The sequence below is a fragment of the Triturus cristatus genome, chromosome 3_1 (assembly GCF_964204655.1).
Source record: "Triturus cristatus chromosome 3_1, aTriCri1.1, whole genome shotgun sequence".
In the NCBI taxonomy this organism is placed as follows: domain Eukaryota; kingdom Metazoa; phylum Chordata; class Amphibia; order Caudata; family Salamandridae; genus Triturus; species Triturus cristatus.
The window spans coordinates 202,441,728-202,467,042 of record NC_140583.1 but is presented as its reverse complement, the minus strand read 5'-3'; the positions used below and the strand labels follow the sequence as shown (position 1 = coordinate 202,467,042).

General features: G+C 46.9%; 1 protein-coding gene across 1 annotated transcript in view; it reads left to right on the top strand.

Annotated features, from left to right (window-relative positions):
• Positions 1-25,315, top strand: part of KIF3A (kinesin family member 3A) — a 329,541-nt gene that overhangs the window by 147,703 nt on the left and 156,523 nt on the right. Inside the window, exon 9 of the mRNA XM_085643646.1 lies at positions 10,817-10,909. Coding sequence (XP_085499772.1) covers positions 10,817-10,909 — 93 coding nt within the window. The remainder of the gene's footprint in view (positions 1-10,816; positions 10,910-25,315) is intronic.

The following is a 25,315-nucleotide window of genomic DNA, read 5'->3' as shown; positions in this document are numbered from 1 at the left end:
TAATCGCGCCAGTGTGAACCTGTCCAAAAACGTGATCTCCAAGCCTTGCCCCGGCTGATGAGCATTTAACTGCATGAGAGTCCACATCCTAAATTCTTGCTGAAAGTAGCAGATAATTTTCATAGAATATAATCACATTATGCACTTTGCATACATGAGCTCACTAAGGCATTTAATCAGTCGGATGACTAGATAAGGAACACATAACACTTAATTGCCTGTGTTCTGTCGGCTACATGCAGAACAATTTCAAAGGTGACTTTTATGTATGTTTATAAGTTATAAGATCACTAGTAGCCACCCAGCACTCAGTATATATCTTCCCTAAATGCTGTCTATATCTTTCCTGGGAATAGAAGCCTAGATGTAGATGAGAAATGCACCTCTCAAAATATTTGAAAAACTTCAAACCCCCAATACTTGTGTCTAAGCGAAACATACTTGCTGACAATGGAAAGTTGGTAAATCTCCAACAGGATAATCCTGAAAAAGGAAGATGCCAGTTACAAGACTTTTCCAACTTAATGTTTGTTAAAGATCCCTGTGCAAGCTGACACATAGAATTTTCCCTTGAGGGCAAGAGGCTGGGTTGGCAGATGTATTTATTGGATGACCGCACTTGACCCTACGTGGAGAGACACTACAAGGTTCCAATGACCGACATACTTGTAAGCAATAAAAATAAAGTTGGAACAATTCTCAAACCAACTCCTTGATGGTAGAATATTACTAAACATTAATTAATTACATACTTGTGTTACAAAATTCTTCTTTTGTGGAAATGAAGGTTTTGATCTTGGCGTTAGCTACTAATGAAACCTCAGTGCCTTATATGGGCATTGAAACCAATCTCTTGTTTTAAGTTTTAGGTCCTTGAATATTGTTGAACATAGAAGGTTGTGTTCAAACCATAAATATCTAATTGCGAAGGTGTAAGCTTCCCAATAGCGCTGGTTTATGTCTGTGACATGCATGGTCTGTGACTTTGGAAATCTGTGGGAGTGCCGAGGGCCCATCATAGGAGCCAGACATCCGGGAAATGTTTTTGGACTTAAAGCACAGTCTGACTGCCATGGACACCAAATAACTTGCTTACAGATAGGTTTAATCATCTCAAAGAGAAAGTGGTCAGTCATGATGAAGACATTGGCCAGCTTGAGCAGCGCATGTCGGCTGTTGAGGTCAATGTCTCGGCAGCGAGCGAGAAGCTGCTTAAAATGGAAAAATTACTGGAAGTTAGCCGAAGAAAAAATGAGGACTTGGAGGCACAATCCCGTAGAAACAATCTTCGAATAATTGGGGTACCGAAGTCCACCTCAATAAGCCGCATGGAGGACTACGTGGAGACGATACGCCACTACCTCTTCGGAAATGCGCTCTCTGCCATGTGTGTTGAAGAAAGAGCGCACATATTGCTGGGCCAACAGCCTCCACCTGCAACACCAGCTCGTCCCATAATAGCCTGTCTCTTGTATTACAGGGATAGGGATGCGGTTTTGAACTGCCAAATACTCCATTACCAGGGGAATAACGAGTCCTTTTATCCGGACTTTATGATGGCAGTGCAGATAGCCAGGAGAGAGTTCCTGCCAATTAAATGTTCCCTCCTAAAAAACGAAGCCAAATACTACACCATGTACCCAGCCTAGTTGTGCATCTTCCATGCAGGGAAGACTACGTACTTTACTGATCCCAAGGCAGCCGCTAAGCATGTCAAGGGTCTCCCGCTGGAGGCGGCTAGGCTGAACCGAGGAATGTTGACACATCAGTGACCATGATTAACTACAGACTCAACTGTGTAATAAACTGTAGCTACTGGTTGCGTGCTGCCCCTGAGCTGGGTTGACTATGTTCTGTAGCCCCATAAATGTGCCCGCCACCCACATGCCTCCTGATGTAGACTGAATGAGGATGATGCTTTCCGTCCCCTCTTATATGGCGCGCGTGGACTGCTGCATTACTGCCTTCCTCCGGCCACCCAGCTTTCCACTGGCAGTGAGTGTTCCGGGACTCTGGTTTGTCCCTGTGGGATGATTCCCTGTCTGTTTTTCACTGTTGGCCCCTTGAGGCTGAGTTTGGGGTGGGATGGCTGTATTCAGCCCAGTTGTGGGGCTATCGTGGGTGCTGGGTGGGTGATGTTTGGGTGATGTTTAGGTGGTGTTTGGGGTTGTTTGAAACAGTTCAAAGTGCAAAAAACCTTGCCACACGATGTGCAGCTAAGAATCCGGAAGCCAGCTCTGTATTGCAGTTTTTTTTAATAACACATTTTATTTGGTTATTTTGCAATATGTAGGGGTCGCAGCCCCACCATGGCAAGAGAGATGTACACTTAGCTTGTGCCAACAACCAAATTTCTAATTTATAACAACACCCACCAAACACATAGGTGACATAAACGAAAAACTTAGACAGGTTCTGGTCTCCATATTCGTGCAAGCGGTGTATTCGTCATAGTGTGCAACATTAAACATATCCATATACACATTTTAGAACTTACAGTGAGGAAATACCAGCACGTAAAAACAAAACGATCCAATCTCAGGGGTCCGACTCGGGCATGAGGGGAAGGTCGATACCACAATAGTCTGCCCATTGAGTCCAGATTTTGCGATATTTAGCAGGGCACCCTCAGGCCTCAAAAACAGCAATCTCGGCCCCCATACATTTATCTAGCTCGTTTTCCATTTGCCCAAGGTCGGGGGTGATGTAGCCTTCCACATTTGCGCTATGTCCCTCTTGGCCACCGTGAGAGCTAAAAACAAGAGGTGCTGCTTATACCTGTTCCTCCCACCCCCCAATGTCCTCTGTTGAATGTAACAAGAAAAGGCAAGGGTCAAGTGGGAGATCCCATGACAGCACCTGATGGAGGCATAAACGGATTCGGCGCCAAAACGGCTGTAACGCCGAGCAGCTCCAGACCGTGTGTAGGAATGTCCCCTCTTCCCTATCGCACCTCAGGCCCATGGGAGACTGAATAACGCCCATTCGCCATAGGCGTACCCTAGTGTAATATGCGCAATGTATGTACTTAAATTGGATAAGCCGAAAGCGCGTGGAAACCGCTGCATCCCTAGGGCTGGCGATGGCTTCAGCCCAATCATCGTCGGTGATTTCGGGTATATCTGTGTCCTGTCCAGTGTGGTGGGTCTATGGGTTGTCAGTGTCTGATAGACTTGTTTGATCTTGTGGTCTCCTGTAAGCAGCCGGCCCTCTAGGGTTTGAAACTCAGGGAGCGATTCTAATGTATGGATCTGGGGCAGAAGTGCGTGTTGGAGTTGAAGGAACTTATACAATTCGGATTTGTGTAAATCAAAATCATCTGGTAGTTAAAAACAAATAATTGTGATGCCACGCATTAAATCATCGAGGGTCGAGATCCCGACGCTGTCCCACCCTCTAAACCCTTTTAATGTTGGCACGGATCGGAGGTATGCGCCCTTCCATAAGGGAGTCATTTGAGTAAGTGTCCCCTGCCAGCCCATCTGTCGGGTCTTAGCCCGCCAGAGGTGTATCACCACTCTGCCAGCCGGTGGCAGATGATCGAGACAAACTGAACTGTATAACAGGTGGAGGAGCGGGACCTGATCCATAGCAGCTTGTTTAGCCGAATATGCTGGATCCGTGGGGGAGCTATGACACCATTCGTTTATTACCAGAATATGGGACACTACATAATGGGCATAAATATCTGCTGCGACGATCCTGCCGCAATATGTGGATTGTGTAAATGTACGGAGCGTCACTCTGATTGCCCACCGTTCCACATGAATTTATTTAGTATTGCCGCGACTTGTGCGAACCATGAGCATGGAATGGGGTATGGGTAATTCTGGAGGCAATACAGAATACGGGGCAGCGACACCATTTTAAAAATGGCGGAGCACCCGTATAGGGACCGCATGGTGGTTTCACTGTTAAGGCCAGCCAATAGCGGAGTAATATTGCATGCCCAGGAGACTTTTGGACATGGGGAGATATAAATGCCGAGATATTTGAAGCCATCCGTCGCCCGAGAAAGCTGCGATGCCCGGGTATCACGCCCCTGATGCCCGCACACAGGGAATAATATAGATTTGGCGGGGTTATCATGGAGGCCGGAAGTTCTCCCAAAAACCCTGAGGATTTCCAATATACGGGGTCCCGACTCTATTGCAGTTTTGGCTGATGCTTTTGCGTGCTCTTTTAGACCTGTCATGGTGCTGTTAACATGTATAATGGGGAATGTTCGTGGCCTGAAAGGCGCAGTCGCAACATGTAATGGCATACCTGCAGCACAGATATTTGCTTCCTGCAAGAGTTTCACCTGACAGATCATTCTTTACAGCGCCTACTTGCTGGATGGATAGGGAAGCTACATGTTGCATGCTATTCGTACTATATGCACGGTGGTGGCTATCCTCATTTGGAAGTGTCTGTCTTGGGGCACGCGCCATGTCCTCTGTAATAAGCAGGGCCGTAATGTGATGCTGTCCGGCTCCCTGCAAGGACACCCACTCAATTTTAAATCTACGGTCCCAATGTGGATGACCCCCCCCCACCCTTTTTTTTTTTTTGCTGAGGTCTGGAGGCTTGTGTGCACGATTGACCCTGGAGCGATCATATGGGGTAGGGGGATTTTAATATGGTCTTGGTCCCACTGTTTGGTAGATATGGCGACTCCTGCACCGTCACCCAAGAGCAGCCACTCGGTTGCAGGCCACTAAGGCAGATAACTATCTCCTTGATCTCTGAAGAGCCAGACATGGCGAAAGCGAAGAGGGAACATGAGTGATATCGGCTAACGTGAGGACATTGCGCATTGATTATTGGCTAGCGACGCACGATGTAGACTTGGATTTGCGAGGCCGCTCTCCTGCTGCGGACTTTATCAGACCATGCCCCTGTGCTTTTCAGATTCTCTCCGCCTGAGTTTGAATCCCGTGCCTATATGAGAGCTCTGCAGGATTAAGTGTTTAGGGAAAGCATCAGGGCAGCCAGTGTGGAATGTTTCGCGCATAATGTAGGCGCAGTTGATTCCTGTTCGACCATTTGGGAGGTTTTCAAGACTGCGATAAGTGGGGAATGTAAAGCGAAACAGGCTGGCGTTTGTGAGCATTGTGCGATGCCCTAACACACCTTCATCCTGAAATCTGTGCGCTTGGAACTACAATTCTATGCAGATCATCTGCGCTGGCCAGCATACGGAGCAAGATCAATGATTTTGAGGTAGCAGCGGGAGACATTATTGAAGTAAAGGTACGCATGCCAGATGTTAGGATGAGGGCGATAGAGCGAGCAAGACGCTAGACGCCATGTTGCGCAAACCCTGGACTAGTGATTTTATTGCCAAACTGCGAACCGACCAGGGTAACCTTGTAGTCGGAGGCGTAAAGGGAGATGACCAACTTCTACTGCTCGCTGTATATGACTGCTCAAGCTAATTCTCCACCAGACCTTGATTCCTTCTTTGACTCGGTGCAATTGCTCTGGCTGGAGAATGGCCATCGCAGGCACCTAGAAACGCCGTTCACAGAGGAGGAGGTCACGCAGGTTATTAGGGCCCTGCCCGGAGATAAGGCCTCTGGCTTACATGGACTTATGGCCGCATTCTATACAGAGTTCGCACCTTTCTTGGCTTCGCACCTCATTAGCATGTACAGAAAATCTCTTGTGCCGGGCGAGTTACCTCTGTCTGTGCGAGAGACGGTAATAGTTAATATTTGAAAAGCGGACCACGACCCGCAGCATGGCAAGTCACACAGACCGCTAACCATGAATAATGTGGGTAATACAATTCTTGCCAAACCGGACCAATCTGGCTTTGTACCTTGGCGGGCCACGTCCCCCAAGCTTCTCACCTTTTTTGTAGTATTAGTACCATAGAACGCTCCCTCAGCGTGGCTGCAATTTTCCTGGATGCCACTAAAGCATTCAAATGAGTTGAATGGCCATACCTCGTTGCTTTATTTGCCTGGCTGGGCCTCAGTTTCATTTGAATAATAAGCCTCCTCTATACAAAACCAACGGCGTGCCTCCGAGTCAGTGGGGTGATCTCGCCCCCCTCTGTCTCTCGAGGTACTTAGCAGGGATCCCCTCTGTCGCCCGTCCTTTTTGCCATCGCGATGGAGCCCCTGGTGGCTAGGCTCCGGCAACATCATACCCTAGCTTTCACACCCAGTGTTATGCTGACGATGTCACTTTATACATCAAAAAACACGCTGCATTTTGGACCTGCTGATAAGGGATTGGAGGGCTCTCTGGGATTAACATCAACTGGGCGAAATCTGTGATTTTTCCACTTATGACTGCGACCAGCGAGTTTGCTTCGGAGTTCCCTTTACGATGGGCGAGCGGGCCAGTAAAATACCTGGGGGTTTTGCTGAGTCACGACTTAGATGATCTCTGGAAGCCCACCTACGGCTGTCTGAAGAACTGGCTGGAGAGACCGGTGACTGCCTGGATGAAACCTCCTGGCAGATTAGCCCTAGCGAAGATGATGTGTTGCCCAAACCCCTCTATTAGTTTACTAGTCTCCTGCTGCCACTCCTCCTGTGTTTTCAGCGACATCTCAGATCGCACATGGTGGTGCTTGCGTGGGCAGGTCAACAGCCAAGTATCACATGAGAAGTACTCTCACTCCCATTTGAGCAGGGCGGGCTGGATGCGCCGGATATGGATCTCTACTGTTACAATTTTCATTCTATTGGCTATGCCCGACAAAATTCAAGGCTCACACAGCATTTGAATACGATCATGCTGCCCTGTGTTCCCTCCAGACGGCACTTTATCAGACCCCGCAGCGACCAAGAGGAGCGCTTGCCATGGTTGGCTGCATGGTGTGGGCATGGCATGAGATGAGGAAGCGTGCTAGCCTAGACAGCCGTTTTGCCCACTCGATTACGCAGGCTGTCACTCACTACTAAGGGGCCAAATACCCAAAAGGCTCCTTCATCACGTCACAGCAGGCTCTGCAAGAGAACAACATTAATATGTTAGACAGGTTTACATACTACAAGCTGTGACCGGCAGTGTGAGTGCTTTACACTTCCTTTACTGCAGCCCCCCCCACATTTCAGATGCTTGAGGATTTTCTTGTGATCCCCTCCCCATGCAGGCTCATTATCAGGATACATGCCGTAATGCGCTGGTGCGGGCCCCTGGAACTCGCCAGGCATGGGCGGATGCTTTGGCAGGTCCCATTACAGAAGCTCAGTGCGCTGCTGCTGTGCCCCTCTATCGGCTATGCTTGGTGCACTATAAAAAAAAAAAAAGTGTACAGTGCATCAGAGATGGTTCAGGAAAAGCTAAGTATCAGTACAATGTGTCACATCGGTCAGCATGGATGCCCATATGCTCCTCTCAGTAGCGTTATTGCTGGGCGTGTGGTAACTGTGCGGCATACAGAGCAGTTCCCACAAAGGAGAAATATGTGCAGCATTAGCTAATATAACTTGTAATTAAAAAAACGAGAAAAGGAAGAAGAGAACCGTGGCTGTGGCTTGGTGCACTTTACATATGTACACAGGCTTTATCTCACCCCGGAGCGGCTGAGTAGCCTGGGTCTTCTAGACGATGCTTGCTGTGTTGGATGTATGGAGCCGTGTGCTAATTTCCTTCACTTGAGCTGGACCTGCCTGGGAGTGGGTCGTTTTTGGCCTACCGTTCGTGATTCTGTTGATGAGGTGATCTCATCAATATATTCGAAAATAGTAGGCCTGCAACTTGAACGTAATGCCCAGCTCGCGCTGCTGAGCTATGTTAAGGAGGTCGCCCGGAGCTGCGAAAGCTAACGGCTCCTCTGCTCCTCCTGGGCACACGACAGGTTGCAATCCATTGGGGTCGCTGCCTATTCCCACGGCTGACAGATTGACTCAAGGATGCTGTGTACTGCCAGGATCACTTGACTGCTTATTGGGACCTGATGCCAGTCCAGGCCCACTCTAAAGATATTTGGACCCATATGGATTCGTATTTGCGGCTGCAAGTTGGAGAGGGAGCAGAGGACTCTGTCCGTGCCGCACAAGATGCAGAAAAGCACGTGATATGACCTTCTATAGTAGGTGCCCTCAGATGCAGAAGGCTTGAGCTGTGGCGCGCCACATTTTAGTTGAGCCCTCCCGCTAAGGCAACCGGGAACACCATCGAGAGAGCTCTTGTTACCTCCCCCTCTGTGTGGCTGCCCCCCACGCCCACCCCCCCCTTACCACTCTCGTTGACCTCTTCTGCATTGTAAAGCCATTGTCTATAGGATTAAATCGACTGCGTCAGCTGTTATATGTACTGCCTATGTCAGTGCGATTTACAGTGCTGTTTGTTTTTTCTGTGTCATTGAGTTGGAAACCTCAATAAACAAACAAATAAAAAAAATAATAAAATATATTGGTCTTGAATTTCCCCCCCTTGGTTGTCGGTGATGGGGAGATCTGTCGAATATAGGGAAAAAAGGTGTCCCAATCCACACCCCTGCTTAATGCAATATGTAATATGGATTTTTGCTGAAAGTTGGCTCTGGGTATCAAGTTGAACCTGCACCCAATTTAATTAATGAAGAACATTTATAAAGTATAGAATCCCACAACGAAGGCTGGCTGAAGCCAACAAACGGGAATACAAAGACCCCACAACTTGATCTTGCGCATGAAATCCTTAAGTTGAATGCATGGTGGGCCAAAAGCCAGCCTGCTCCTTTGGGTACAGTTCATTTTTAGCTGACCGCTCTTCTAAATGAAGAGGAGAATGCATGCAAAAACCTTAGCACCACAGTGGAGAACTGAAAGAGGGACTCTAGTAAATGGGTATTACTATCACTCCAGCCAAGGATGATGGCATGTTGTCAGAGTGTAGTATCAACTCAATGAAGAAAGTTAAAATAGACCTACCCTTTAGAAAAAGCTTTATAACCCTTTTGGTATTTCTGAGTATGTCCACCCACCTGCAACACTTACCTAAAAACTTAAAAATGTAGAAAAATGCGCATAACTAGCACATACTTGGCATACCTTTCGTACTTTTCTGAGACATATCCACACTTATCTGGGACATTTCTGCATAAAACCTAGGGCCATCTAATCCATGTTAACAAGGAAAACGTTTTGTTGAATATTTTTCTCTACTCAAGTAGAACTTTTGAACAGAAAGAGCTTTTTGAATTGGACGTATAGGTACATCACTGCGGTCTCGGGACTGGCCGACCTCTAGTCGGCTGTCCCAACACCGCCATTACAATGCACATGGTGCAGTCGCATACTTCCATTTTTCTATGGAAGCATGTGCTGCGGCTGTAAACTGGTCGTAGCGCAAGTTCCCATAGAGAAATGGGTGTTTTTGATGGTGCCTGCCACACGGTGCAGGGATTAACAGGGGGCACCATAGGTGATTCCCAGGCTTCCAACTGGAGGCCGCTGTGGCAAGGGGGCCCTGCTAGAGGTCCCCAAAGTCGCTTTCCGACAGGCTTTTTATGTCGGAAAGCTTGGCATGAAAAGCCTGTCGGAAACCGCCATCATAATCACCACGGCGTAAACGCCGTACATAGGGGATTGGGTGGCCTACGACTGGCAGACTGGCTTCTTCAGCCCGTCTGAAGCCAGTCGGTTCGACTGGCTGGTTTCAAATCAGGCAGCCTTCATCGTAATAATGCTGTCGGATTTGAAACCAACAATGTAAGTCGGAAAGGGTCCGACCTGAGGTTGGAGGCTTTCTGACTTGCATCGTAATCAGGCCCTAGGTGTAATTTGTAATATTCTTACGAATCTTTGTACAGTCATGCCTTCATCTCAAAACACTTATGACTGTCGCAACATCCTTCATGTATTATTCGTATTTGGTTAGTTATTGCCAGCACATGTTATTTGTGATGTTGGCTTACATGAGATTTTAAGCCGACCTCTCAATCTGTACTAGTTCCGGCCATTGTTTTGAATCTAACTGAAGGTTGACCTATGGCTCAGGAAAAACGGAGGGCATCTTAAAGAAAAAATGCACAGAAAAGGCCTGGGTGATCGTAATCTGTTTTTTTCCACTCATATACAAGAGATTCTCGTTTATGCTTTATTTCATATATCACAAATCCAGTGCTTATTATTATTTTTTTTTAAAGTGCAAAGACTCAAATTCTTTCGTAGTGACTGTCCTTCGGACTTGTCCTATAGCAGGGATGCAAAGTCTAGATTCAACTCCATGCTCCTTTCTTCCTCTACGATACGCTTCCTGTATCTTTATTTCACTGTTATGTATTCTTTTCATCCATAATCTCTCCTTTTGTTCTTGTTTTTGTCTTTCTCTTCCGTCTTTTTCCATCTTCTTATTTTCTTTGGTAAAACTCTGTTGAGGTGCTCAACTCCTGCCACCATCAGCACGGTACATAGTGGCCCTGCTTCAGCTTTGGGTACCAGCACATTTTCCCGTCCACCACGCTGTGGTGATGTTAGCCAATAAGTGTGTAATCTCTAAAGAGAATATGATTAAGAATGTTAAGTGCAGACAAAATAGTTTTCACAATCCTTTTCCTTACCGACATTGCCTGAACCTTTCTCTGTCCTTTCAAAACACCCAAACATATTGCCCATGAAAAGACATGCAGTATCACACTAGTAAATAATGTAAGTTACAATGATACCAGTTTTACTTGTATACAAAGAGTGGATGTTATAATAGGTTTTTTCCCCGATATAAACCATATTTGAAGAAACTTTTCTGCATTTGAAATGTATGTAATTGTTAACAAGGAATGCAACTATCATCTAGCGTTTTTTATAAATATATTATATATATTAAAGGAATTAGGTGACCTGATGCAACTGCCCTTTCTTAATAAAGGAAATTATGTTTTTGCACCTAGGAGAAGGGATTTCGGGTTCTGACCTCAGTGCTTCTGACGAGGATGATGATGGAGAGGTTGATGAGAATGGAGAAAAGAAGAAGAGACGTAGAGGTAAAGTGCAAGGCTACTCAGCATGCTGTTTTGTCCCTTATCGGCAACTTCTATTTTTAACTATGCCATTGATGGCTAGGACTGCCTGTTGATCTCAGGTCTTCTGTAGTATGCACTTAATTTTCTCAGTTAAGTGCCAGTTGCAAGCATTATGCTTTATCAAGCTGCTCTGGGGTCATATTTGCATTGCATTACGAAATGTACTTCCACGTTGGTACTTTGCATACATTATTTTCTCTGTGCTTGATTACTCCTAGACTCTTGCTTTGGCCTGCCACTATCTATAGATATGAAACTGTGGTTGTTTTTTTAATAATTTAATTGTGCTTTCTTAATCTGTTTACATGCCATCCAGTGGTCTTCTTGTAAACATGGATTTTCAATCAAAAAGTGATGCATTCATATTTCCGTGAATTGTAGGGCTAATTTATGCCCACAATTGTGTTCTGGTAAATGTGCTTAAAACACTGGCCAATTTGCACTCTATTACGCTCTTGACAAAGGGTAAACTTGTAAGAATTTGTGTCAGCTTGAGATAAATTGAATAGTTGATGTTGGATCAACCACAAACCTTTTTCAACTGGTGGATATAGTCCTGTAGAGAACCTTTGTAACATACTGTACCAGAAAAGGCAAGTAACAATTTTCAATTTCAGAAGCTTTGAATGTTTCTTTTATGCTCCGGATTGAGTGGGCAACTACTGCAAAAACTACTTTCAACCATGTTTACTGATAGATCTTTGACTTCATTTGGTAGCAGATTGATGGAGGTAGAAGAAATATTTGAAAGATTATTGGCATAGTTGATATTTTAGCATTGTCACCCCTGCTGAGGGCTGTAGTGCTTTTTAAAGGTTCTGGGACGTAATTGTAGGCCCTAGCCACAGGTGAGGACCCTTAATTAGAAGGCTGCCTTTAACAACTGATATAGCTTAAGGAAGAAGGAAAAATGGCAAGTGTTGGAATGTTGGAGCAAAGGGCCATTATCAACCCTTGATGTCTTCAATGGAACCTCCAACGTTCTAATGTTCAGATTTTTTAGTTTGGGTTTTCCATTTAATCTGTAACAATCTGGGATGTCTGTTGGATAAAAATGTTTTGCTAAATGTTCAAAATTTGAATTTAAACATTGGTAGATGGCCACTTGTTTGAAATCAGTGTCATATCTTTGATAGGTTTCTTTTTTGCACGCTTATCTTTTTCTCTTCGCACTCTTGATTCCTCTTTCTGGGGATTTCCTTGGGGGCATTTCTCTGTTTTCCAGGGAGTAGCAGCAGCAGTAGTTCAGACTCCACAGTCATAGAGAAACCTCTGGATAAGTCATTTTCTAGTGAGTGGGAGCTCTTAATTGTTTGGAAAAACCTTTGCTTCTCCTTCCCCTGTGCACCTCATAACTCCAGTAAATGCTGCACTGCTCTGTAAGCTAAGGCAACATTATTCTACCCATGAATTATCCAAAGCATGCGTTTTTTTCGCTTTGCTCTCCCATTTTGTATTAATTCCCTCACATCCTTACTATCAATTGCCTGCTTTAGCCATTATTTTGTGGTGTGCATCACAAGAGGATACGTGTACTATGTTGAATGTTGGATGCAGAAATATTCTTGCTTCATGATTTGCTTCTGCCAAAAAAAGTTGAATTATACATCACACTGGCTGAAATAAACACAAAAAGGAGTAATCAGTGTTTTGTTATATTTGTCACTATATCAGATTAAAAAGTGCTAAATTAAGGTTAGTTATTTCCTAGAAGCTCCATAGGAAGGCTGGCTGCGCTTTACTAGATATACTTGATATTTTCTTCACTTACACTCAACACATAAACCTTGTGTAACAAGAATAAAATTTCCCAGCCAAGATATACCACAATAGATTATTCGCTTGAAATTGAGTGTCTGTTACGTACAACTGGGACTCAATGGGCTTGTTCACATATAAGGAAACTTGTTATTAATCAACAAAGAATCAGTATTATTTAAAAAAAAAAAAAAAATAAGCAACATTAATGTCTTCCTATTAAAAAAAAAAAAAAGTACATTTTCTCCAGGTTCTGTGCTTGTGACTCCTTCATGTTCCCAACTTTTGTGAATCCTTGAATCGTGGGTAGGACCAAAACAGATTATGTTGCTTTATAAATAATATGTGGATCCTGGAATCCTTCATTGAGATACCTCTCCTCTGAGGCCTTGGCAGATCCCCTTTTTTCCCCCCCTCGGTATATCTTATTCCCAGTCCTGGCTTGCAAGTATTTATACTGTGCTGTGGCTCATGATCCAAATGTGTCAGTACTTCTAAGGATATTTTCTTTTCTTCAAGTTATTTTCCATTGTGTGTGCTGCATTTTACCAACATGAAGTTTTGCTTGCTTGTTGAGTATTAATGCTTCTCTGTTGACCGTCATTATGATTGAACCGGGTGTCTGAGAAACTAGCTTTTGGTCCATTCCTGTCTGCTGTGCTTGGGTTAATCTTGACATCCCCTTGCAACGCACACCACACTGAGACTCTTATCCTCAAAATACTATCGTCCAAATCAGTGAGAAGGACGCTTCCCAGTATCAGGCACTACCTGGTCAATTAAAAGCATTCTTCTGTCTTTCAATCTTGATCAACAAGTACCTGTAGAATGGTCACTCTTATGGAGAAAATATCTGTCTCTTTCCCCCCCTGTGCCAACTACAGAGCAAGATAGGTTGTTGAAACCCTGTCATTTGAAGCTTCAAATGCACAACCAGGGTAGGGCGTTATTTCATGTAAAGACTAATATCTGCATCAACCATCCTACTGTTACTGCAGAATGTCTGCCACAAACTTAGTCCAGTGAAAGTAAGTTCAAGTTCTCTGTAAACTAGATTGTGCGTTTTTTTTTTAACCACCCAAGATATATGACTGAACGTATTATAATGGAGATGAGCTTAAAAACTGTGAACAGCCCAAATGAGAAAACGTACAAAGGTGTAAAAACCCTGGCAAGTGAGTTTAACATTTTGGTGACTTGTTGCTTATCTGTTGTTGTATGATCCATTCCTATCCAGTCTACTCATGTACAGTCAACTGTTAAAGTTCCAGGGCCTGCCTAAGGATTCATTTGTGTGACATTTTCTTCGCATTCAGCAGGACTGAGGACCTAGCTGTTGACGTTTCCGTTCACTGAAATAATAGCAGCTTTTTGAGTAGACTTTGACTTTCAACTTAATAGCTGGTCTACCTGTCTAGGAATGGCCAGCCACCGTATAAGTAGTTAGTTCAGTCTGTTGCCTGAATAGGAAAGTAGGAGGAACCAGGGCCTTTGTGCAAAATTAAGAAAAGGACAGTGGGGCGATACAGGATCCATATGGAGATCTCCTATTTCGGGTCTTATTGTGCTGACCGATGTGACACATTTTAGGAGAAGTCTCTCAAGCACTCTTCCAGTGCACATTGTGAATGACTAGGGATTGGTCCAAACTCACAATACTGAGTTTTGTGCCAGAGGCACTTTGGTTTTTGTTAGGTGCCTCCTTGAAGCCCAGAGAAAAGCTTTTGGTCAGTTAGGGGAACGTTGATATTTAAAACTCCTCTTGTAGAGTTCTTCTCATCTAACTGACCCTAGTTTTTTTTTTTACTTTGAGTTTTTTCTAGTACGCTTTTGCCTGGACCGGTTATGTCATGTCCTTTTGCATTTTGTCGTCTTCAGTGATAGACAGAAAAAAATCATAGTTTGAAATCTACCATTCCCAAGTAAGAATTTTATTTTCAGATCTCCCTGTCGCCTAAAGCACCATCTCCTGGAAACCAATGGGTCAAATACTTTACCCTGTGGCCCATTGCTAAGCTATAGCACCATGACTTTAAAGTACTAGATTTTACTCATCTAGAATAGACCAGTTAATATAAATGAACACTGGACACCTTTAAACATTTGCTTAAAAAAGAAAATGTATGAAGTTTAAAGGTGTTACTGCTCTTTTGAAAGATGATAATACACATGGGCACTACACCCTGGCAAAGTGTAAGTCTTAACAGGTGTTTTTACTACAGTTGGGGCATGTGGGTGGGTACATCCAGAACAATATTTTTAATGTTTAATAAAGCCGCCTGAATGTTTTTCCGTTGCTGTTGTATAGGTTGCCCTCCCTTGTGTCTAGGAAACCTTTCCACAGTAGGTTTAGATTGTCATTTTGTCCATGCTTGCTAGTTCTCATTTTGAGTCGACGGCTAGAAGTTTTTTAGTGGGAAAAGGTTTTACAATTCGTGTATCCATCACTATTGCCTGACATGTTTTGAAATCTGTGCTCTTTCTACTTCAGGAAAATGTTTGCCATTGGCATACATCCTCTGAGGTTTGCATCAAGAAAGTAGGTCAGGGCCCTTGCGTTTTCCAAACTGTATAGTATGCTGGCTACTTTCAACCTATACAGCTTGTTTGTATTGCAAGCTTATATGTAATATAATGATTACTTGTGAGTTTATACATCATTCGATGCTCTTTGTCACCCCTTTAAATGAGCTTCTTTGTCGACTGAATTCTGCCATGCATATCTCCTTGGTGAAACGTTCAAGAATTGCATTTTTAGAAAGGTTCATTTATGAGGATACTTATTATGACAATGCAATTCTTCTTTCATCTAAAGCGCGTTTTGCAGTAAAACTGCTGTTTTTAAAAAACGTTATATATTCTTCTTGTTTGTTTTGGTCATTTTGACCCTTTTTTAAATTGCCCCTTACCTGCACCATAAATTGTGCCCCTTCACCGCCGTTTTGGCGGGTCTGGTCTTGGGGTGGGTGCCTGGTTCGTTTTTGGCGGACATCTTGGAGTGGGGTGAGTGGATTGAGGCTTTTCCAGCTGACAGCGCTTGAATGCACATGTGACGCCTGGGAACACCTATTTAAGGCTCCTCCCCTAGCGCAGCGGGTTCGCGCAGCGGGCGCGTCCTCGCGTGGCCGGAGTCGTGCCAGAGTCCTGCCCGTCTGCGTCCGTCCGCGCCCGGTTGCGCTGGCTTCGCGGCGATATTTACATCAGGTGCATCTCTAACCATGCTTATGTATACCAGGGAGAGTCTCCTGGCATTTAATACCTGTCTGCCTCCCTGCGCCGAAGTCCGCGGTGACCCTTTGTGTGGCCCCCATCGCTGTGCTTGTGGCGGCTGGCTACTTGAAGCCCCTTCTTGTTTGGGGTCTTGTATAGTGCAGCCTGCCATAAGCAGTAAGGTCTCTTCGCGACATCTCACCATCTGGAATTTAAACGTCAGATCGGCGGTCAAGCATTATCAGGATATTGCTGATCTTGTGGACAATGACCCCCCTGACATCTTTTGTCTGACAGAGACATGGCTGCAAGACACCGATTCTACGGTATTGAATCTGGCGTTCCCCGTTGAGTATTCCATCTACACGCTCAACCGCTCTTCGAGAGGGGGTGGCGTCGCTCTTGCTGTTAAATCGTGCTATTCTTGCGCCTGGAGTGTGCAGAACATCACGGGCTGCGAAAGCGCCCTGTTCAAGGTTGCGGTTACTCCGCATTTTACCTTGTCAGGATTGCTGATTTACCGTCCTCCTGGTAGCTCAGTGGCATTTCGAGAGGCTCTCCCTGAGGCGGTTAGTTCACTAGCAGTAGGGTCTGCCAATTTTTCTATCATTGGGGATTTGAATCTCCACTTTGACACTTTGTGTCTTTCTTCTGTGGGAGGGATGGTGGCGGACCTTGAGGCCCTTCAATTGTTCCAGCTGGTCTCGGACCCCACTCATAGTGGTGGCCACACTCTGGACCCCTTTTTTTCTAACTTAGAAGGGGTTACAGTGGCCCCCCCCCTCCCCCTGACCTGGTCAGACCACTCACTCGTGACCATTCACTGTAGTCTTGATGAAGCCCCACTTAAGGTGCCACTGCGAGCTATGCCCAGACGGCGCTGGAGCAAATTAAAGGCGGAAGATCTCCACCGCCTTCTCACTGACGACCCACTGGGTGCAGTGGAGAACGTGGAGTCTGGTTATGACCATTTCTGCGGATGGGTAACCAGGGCCCTCGACTCCCTTATCCCGATGGTTTCCAGTAAGTGTGGCTCCCGCGCCCCCAGTCCCTGGTATGATGGCAATCTGAGGGCTCTGAAAAGTGTCTGCAGACGTGCAGAGAGAGACTGGAGGAAGAGGTATGACAGCAGCAAAAAAACCCTGTATATGGCTGCGGTCAAGTCTTATCACCGCGCGGTTTGTAGAACCCGGGCTGAATACTACGCTCTGGAGTTTCGCAATAGTGGGAATCCTGTTAAAACCATCTTTAAGGCCCTTAAAGACCTTGTGGTAAGGAAGCCGGCCGGTAACTCCATCAGCTCCAATACTCATTGTGAAGCGCTGGCGGCTTTCTTCCTGGAGAAGGTCCAGACCATATATAGGGCCTTCCCCTCCTCCACTGCACAAACCAGTATGGGGCCTCCCATCCGGTTGGATCAGGTGGTGCTAGACTCTCTCCCCTCTCTCTCTTTGGAGTCTTACACGGCCTTGGCTCTCCGAGTTAAGTCGGGGTCGCCGGACGACCCGCTCAAGCCACCTATGTTCAGAGACCAGGTTTTTGCTCGCCCGGTTTGCGACTTAATCAACACGTCGCTATCATCAGGCCAAGTGCCTTTGAAATGGAAGCATGCGGTAGTAATGCCCATTTTGAAAAAACCATCTCTCGACCCTACAAAATCGGAGAACTACCGCCCGATTTCACTTCTCCCGTGGCCAGCCAAACTCGCGGAGGCGCATGTCAACACCGCCCTCTCTGGTCATCTGTTGCGTGCCAACATTCTGGATGACACCCAGAATGGTTTTCGGGCTGGCCACAGTACGGAGACAGCACTGTTATCTATGGTCGAGCACCTTCGGGTAGTTCTGGATGCAGGTCAAACGGCGGCGCTTGTTTTGTTAGACCTAAGCGCCGCCTTTGACACGGTCTCCCATGACATTCTCCTGCAGCGTCTTGAGGAGATAGGGGTGATCGGCACTGCACACCAGTGGTTCCGTTCGTTTCTCAGGGATCGTTCCTTCTGTGTGGCGTCCCCGCCCTACCAGTCCAAATGTCATCCTCTGTCTCTTGGGGTCCCACAGGGTTCCTCACTGAGCCCCACGTTGTTTAACATCTACGTGAGGCCGCTGGCTGAGGTTGTGAAGCTCTGTGGTATGACCATGGTGTCGTACGCAGATGACACCCAGCTAGCGGTCACGATCAGCGGGGACCCTGGGGTGGATGCCCCAAGATTCAGAGAAGGACTCAGGGCGGTGGCTGGTTGGATGACGTCCAACTGTCTCCAACTAAACGCCAAAAAAACGGAGGTGATGATCTTTGGGAAGCGGACGGACCTATGGGGAGACACTTGGTGGCCCTCTGAGCTGGGGCCGACCCCCACTCCGGTTGCGGAGATCAAAAACCTTGGTGTTTGGCTGGACCCTTCCCTCAACTTCGCTGGCCACACCAAAAGGACGGCGGCTTGCTGCTTCGGCATCCTGCGCAATCTGCGCCCTGCCCTTAAATATTTCGATGCCGCAACTCGTCAATTGGTGGTGCAAGCAACGGTTTTGGCACGGTTGGACTACGCCAGCTCCCTTTTTATAGGATTAAACCAGGCTGAGTTAACCCGACTTCAAAGAGTGCAGAACGCTGCGGCCAGAGCGATCATAGGTCTTCCTAGGTTTTGCTCGGCCGGTCAATCTTTGCGAACCTTGCATTGGTTACCCGTTAGGCAGCGGATCCACTTTAAAGTTCTGTGCCTTTCCTTCAAAATTCTGAAGGGCCTATCACCTCCCTTACTGCACCAACTCTTGCGCCCTTACATCCCGGGCCGCACTCTGCGCTCGCTAGACCAAGAATTAGCGGTAGCCCCTCGGTTCAAACTCAGTCGGGTGGGGGGTCGCTCTTTTAAGGTGCGGGCAGCCGCACTCTGGAACGCTCTCCCTTTGAAACTCCGGACCTTTGGTGACCTGCTCTCCTTCCGCAAGGCCGCTAAAACTCATTTATTTTCTGAGCTTTGTTAAATCCTTCACTCCCCAATTTCTTAATAATTATTTCTGTTCCCCAGTTGTGTTGTGTTCGCCACCTTGTCGGTGCGCCGGGACGCTCCTTCGCTGGAGCAGCCGTGCGCAATACAAATAGCACTAACATAACATAACATAACATAAAGCCTGATTTGACTTTACAGTTTTACCAGCCTTCCGTAGGCTTACCAGTAGATTACCAAAGTTTGGAATATGACGAGCTTGCTCTAGTCAATGTCACCCAGAAACTTCTACTCACACACTAGGTGTAAAGTATGGTACATTATTGACACTGAGGATATTGTGCTCTGAGGACATGCCACTTTCATGGAGGAAGGCTGAAGAACAAGTTACTTACCTTCGGTAGCGCTTTTTCTAGTGGATGCAGAATCTGCCTGTGGATTCCTCACCTTATGAATATCCCCTGCACCAGCATTCTTCGGAATTTTTTGTCACAATGCCATGGCTCCGCACGCGGCTCCGCGTGACATAACTGGAGCCATAAGAGGGCCACGTTGGCGTGATGACGTCAGTTCCACCCATTTTTTCTGTGCCACCGAGGTGAACAGGGCAGACCGACCATATAGAAAATGCATACAGTATTCACACGAATACACTCAGTGTAAAGTGAAAAAGGAAAGCAAAATAAAGCCAACATTTCCTTTAAGCCTACAGAAAGGCAAAACGGAGGCTATGCAGAATGACAATATGAAATGACATATTAACGAATACCTCTTTTAAGGTATAAAAGGGTGGACAACGGGGAGGCGGCTGGGTCAGTGAGGAATCTACAGGCAGATACTGTATCCACCAGAAGAAGCGCTACCAAAGGTAAGTAACTTGTTCTTCTGATGGATACATCTGCCTGTGGATTCCTCACCTTATGAATAGAATACCACAGCAGTCCCTCTCCTGGAGGAGGGTGTCTACCCTTCTATACCAAAAAGTCCTGCAAAACAGAGCGCGTAAAATGGCCGTCCCTCCTCACTTCGGAATCTAAGCAGTAATGCTTCGCAAAAGTGTTGAGGGAGGTCCAAGTTGCCACCTTACAGATGTCCAGCACAGGAACACCTCTGGACAAGGCAGAAGTAGATGATTTAGCCCTGGTGGTATGAGCCCTAATGTCTTCAGGAGGCTCCTTACCGGCCAGAGCGTAGCAGATCTTGATGCACAAGATGATCCACCTGGATAGTGTGCGCTTCTGCACCGCCTTGCCCTTCATCCGTCCAACATAGCCCACAAAGAGCGGATCATCCTGACGAAAGTCCTTTGTTCTATCAAGATAGAAACTAATCGCCCTCTTAGGGTCCAAACGGTGAAGCCTTTCCTCCTCCTTGAAGGGTGAGGTGGAGGATAGAAAGTAGGAAGGGTAATGGACTGTCCTAGATGGAAGGGAGTTACTACCTTAGGCAGAAAAGCAGCCCTGGTCATGAGTTCCATCTTTTCAGCATGTATGGTCAAAAACGGATTCTTTGAACTCAAAGCCTGAAGCTCACTCACCCTCCTAGCTGAAGTAATAGCCACCAGAAAGACCGTTTTGAAACTGAGCAGACGTAAAGAACAGCTATGCATAGGCTCAAACGTGGAACCCATTAAAAAAGTTAACACTAAATTCAAATCCCACTGGGGCATAATACAAGGAGTGGGCAGGAACATGTTAGTAAGCCCCTTAATGAACCTTAAAACTATTGGAGACTTAAAAAGAGACGGCTGATCAGGCAAACAAAGAAATGCAGATAAAGCCGACAAATACCCTTTAACAGTGGCCACAGCAAAACCCTGTCTGGGCCAAATAAAGCAAAGAACATCAGAAAGATGAGCTTTCAAAGGATCAATAGACTTCTTCCCACACCATTTAACACATTTTGACCACCTGTAGGAGTAGATAGACCTGGTGGAGTGTCGCCTGGCCGATAATATAACATCCACCACGTCAGGCGGGAGAGAAAAATAATTCAGGTTGCCCCGTTAAATCTCCAGGCATGAAGGTGCAATCTCTGGAGGTGGGGGTGTAGAACCTGCCCCTCCAACTGCCAGAGGAGATCTACCCTGAGAAGGAGACAGAGCGGAGGGTGCGATGAGAGGTGAAGTAAATCTGTCTATCACACCCTTCTTGGCCAATCCGGGGTGATCAATATGACTTGGGCCTGGTCTTGACGAATCTTCCTCAGAACCCGAGGAATCAAGGGTATGGGAGGAAACGCGTAAAGGAGTTGTGAACTCCAACTCAACTGAAAACCGTCCCCCAACGCCCCTTGCATCGGAAACTGGAGACTGCAGAACGACGGGCAGTGCACGTTCTAGAGAGTGGCAAACAGGTCCACCCGAGGAGTTCCCCACGTCCAAAAGATGTCGAACTACCTCCGTATGAAGCCTCCACTCGTGGTCGGCAGAGAACTGCCGACTGAGACTATCCGCACGCACATTCAGCACCCCGGCCAGATGATTTGCCATCAAGCAAATCTGATGGTCCTGAGCCCAGGACCAAAGCCGCAACGCCTCCCTGCAGAGATGGTACGACCCTACTCCTCCCAGCTTGTTGATATACCACATCGCGGTAGTGTTGTCCGTCAGGACTTGAACCGACTGACCGCAAAGGGATGGGCGAAAGTCCTTGAATGCTAAACGTATTGCCCACAATTCTAGAAGATTGATATGAAACAATCTTTCCTCTGGAGACCAAAGATGCTTGATCTCCCGATCCCCAGATGAGCACCCTACCCTAGGGAAGAGGCATCCATTATCACTGTGGCCACCGATGGAGGAAGATGAAAGGGCTTTCCTTGAGACAGATTGCTCTCCATGCTCCACCAAGACAGATCCGCTGCAGCTTCTCTGGAGAATATTACAGACTCCCTGAGATCTCCGTTGTGCTGATACCATTGCTTGCGGAGGCACCACTGGAGCGCCCTCATGTGCCGGCGTGCATGGTTGACCAACAGAATGCAGGAGGCGAACAGACCGAGCAGGCGAAGGACCTTCAGAACTGGAACAACCGCTCCATTGTGAAACAAAGGGATCATTTCCTGAATGTTGAGAATCCTTTGCAGAGGAGGAAAAGCTCGACACACTGTGGTATCCAGTACCGCCCCTATGAACAGGTTGCGCTGAGAGGGCACTAGGTGAGACTTGGGTACATTTATCGAAAAACCCAAATTGAACAACCGCTCAGCTGTTAAATGCAGATGATGAAGCACCATCTCTTGCGACTTTGCCTTCAGAAGCCAGTCGTCCAGGTAGGGGAAAACCAGAATCCCCGACCTCCTGATATGGGCGGCCACCACCGCCATCACCTTGGTGAAGACTCGAGGTGCAGTAGTAAGACCAAACAGAAGAACCGCAAACTGGTAGTGTTGCGACCCAACCGTAAAACGGAGATACTTCCTGTGCGACTTCAGGATTGGGATATGAAAATATGCATCCTGTAAGTCGATGGACACCATCCAGTCCCCTTGCTGCAGCGCCTGAAGAACCTGTGCTAGGTTTAGCATCTTGAATCTCTCCTGCTTGTGATATAGATTCAAAATTCTGAGATCCAGGATCGAAAGTAACCTGCCATCCTTTTTGGGAATTAGAAAATACCGGGAGTAGCATCCCTGACCCCTTTCCTGCTCCGGAACCACCTCTAACGCACCTTTTTGTAACAGGGCAATAACCTCCTTTTGAAGGAGAAGTAAATGTTCCTCCGTGCAAAACCCTTGCCAAGGAAGGTAAGGAGGAGGGAATTCTCTGAAGGGAAGGGCGTACCCATTTTCCACGAGATCTAGAACCCAAAGGTCTCAAGTGATCGATTTCCAATCTCGTAGAAAATGGGTAAGCCGACCTCCCACAGAACCTATATGATCCAGGATGGCGGTTCTAGGGATGCTTTCCCGCATTACCAGGAGGGGCTGGGGAGGTAGTAGAGGAGGAGGAGGAAGGATGAGGCCCGGCTAGACGTTGGCAACCTCTGCCTTTACCCCTATAGGACTTATACAAGAGGTTCTGTTGTTGATGTTGCTGCTGTTGATACTGAAAGGAAGACTTTCCGAACCCTCTGTACCTTTTATAACCATAACCTCTTGTCTGTGTTTGCAGACCCAAATATTTTGCTGTGGCCTTACTGTCCTTAAATCTTTGCAAAAGCCGAATCTGCCTTCTCTCCAAGAAGTCTAGATTCATCAAAAGGTAGATCAAGAAGAGCAGCTTGGACATTGGGAGAGAACCCAGAAGACCTCAACCATGCATGTCTTCTTGTTGCAATAGACAAACCCATCACTCTGGCAACAGAATCCACCGTGTCTAGGCCCGACTGGATGACCTGGCGAGCTGCAGCCTGAGAGTCCGTCAACACCTCACTGAGATTACCCCTGTCCTCCTCAGATAGCTTAGGAAGAAGCTGTTTGGCAGAGTCCATTAAGGCATGAATATATCTACCCAGGAGACAGGTGGCGATGGTAGATTTCAGTGCCATGCTGGCTGAAGAAAAGACCTTTTTCGCAGACTGCTCCAGCTTTTTGGATTCTGTCGGCAGGAGTTTGCGGAAAAGCCCCTGTGGACTGCTTCGAACAAGAAGCCTGAACCACCAAGCTCTCAGGAGAGGGGTGGGATGAAAGGAAAACAGGATCTCCAGGAGCAGGCCTATATCTTCTGGAAACAGACCTTGAAACCGCAGGAGCAGAAAGAGGGTTGCGCCAAACATGCAGTATGGGCTCGGTCAGAGCATCATTAAAGGGCAAGAGTGGTTCGACCCCCACGGACGGTGAATGGAGCACCTTTGTAAGAAGATTAGGCTTATACTCAGCCATAGGAAGCTGCAAATATAAAAGTTCAGCGCCTTCCTAATTACAGAATGGTAGGGAGCAACCTCCTTCGAGGGGGAAGCCTTTTGAGAAACAAAGTCCCACTTCGGAGAAGCATCAAGTCCACTTGCCTCACACAAGTCCTCAAACACATCCTCTGTGTCATACACTTCTCCTTCCTCCCTCTCTTCCTGGTACTGCTCCTCCTCCAACAACCTCTGCACCTCTCTCCTCGAGTCATCTTCGGCTGCGGGGTCGACGGCACCACCCACGGCGTTGACGGCTCCGGGAGCGACGTCGAAGAAGGACCCACTGTGGTAAACGGCGCCGGCACCGATCGAATCCGAGAAGCTTCGCGGGATGGAGCCGGTTACTGCCCATACGGCATCGACCTCCTCGGAGACGGAAAATGCCAGGACAGCGTCGCTGGCATGAAGGGCGGAAAGGGGGCCTGAGGATACTGCCGAGGCACACCCAAATTATATGCCAAAGGACCCATGGGACTCGAAGGTGCACCAGAGGGGTACGAGGCTCTGGCGAACACCCCATACATGGCATTAAGAAAATGTGATGGATCCGAACCCGGCGCCGGAAACTGTGGATGTTGAGCCGGTTTGAGATCCAAACGAGGCACCTCTGGAGTCGGCGCCACTGGAGCCACAGGAGCAGAAGAAACCTCAGTCTCAACCGGATTCAACACACCCTCTGAAGCTGGTGAGAATCTCGGCGTCGACGACCTCTCCGGAGTCCCCTTGTATGATGGAGAATGGACTGGAGTCGCCTGAGGAGACACTGAAGGAGAAGGAGAGACAAAGTCCTTTACTCGACGTCGAGGAGTTGGAGAAGGCGACCTCGACTCCACAGCCTTCGACGACCGGCGCCGTGAAGCATGTCTCTTCTTCTTCTTATGCTTCCTCTTGGAGTCATGTGAAGTCGATGACCTGGACTTCGACCTATTCCAACCCCTTTTTTCTTTCCTTGCCTTGGCCATATACAGTTTGGCCTCCCGCTCCTTCAGAGCCTTTGGGTTCATCTTCCTGCAGGAAGAACAGCCCTGGACGTCGTGGTCAGATGACAGGCACCAAAGACAGTCTTCATGCGGGTCCGTGATAGACGGATGTATGACGTTACAACGCATGCTTTTACACCGCATGCCGTTACAACGCATTTTTTACACCGCAAGATCTGTTACAACGCCAGCCTTTACAACGCATGCTTTTACAACGACGTACACTAGATGGAGTGCTGACATTAGAAATGTATAATTTACTATTCTAACTCCAGTCCACGTTGCAGTAGGGAAGGTGTTTGGATAGTAAAACTACACTATTTCTAATGTTAGCACGCCATCTAGTGCATTTCGTTGTAATAGCATGCGTTGTAATGGCATGCGTTGTAACAGATTTCGCGTTGTAATAGTTTCGTTGTAATGGTAGTGCGGTGTAAAAGTTGCGTTGTAAAGGTTGTTCACCGTGATAGACATGTGACCTCCGCATTCTTTACAGGGTTTAAAACCAGACTTCTTCAGTGCAGACATGCCAAAAGAGAAAAATATACAGGCGACAAACAAAGTATCCAGTCGAAAGTATGGAGAGTCCCAGAAAAAATCGCTCGCGTCGACAGCGCGGAAAAAA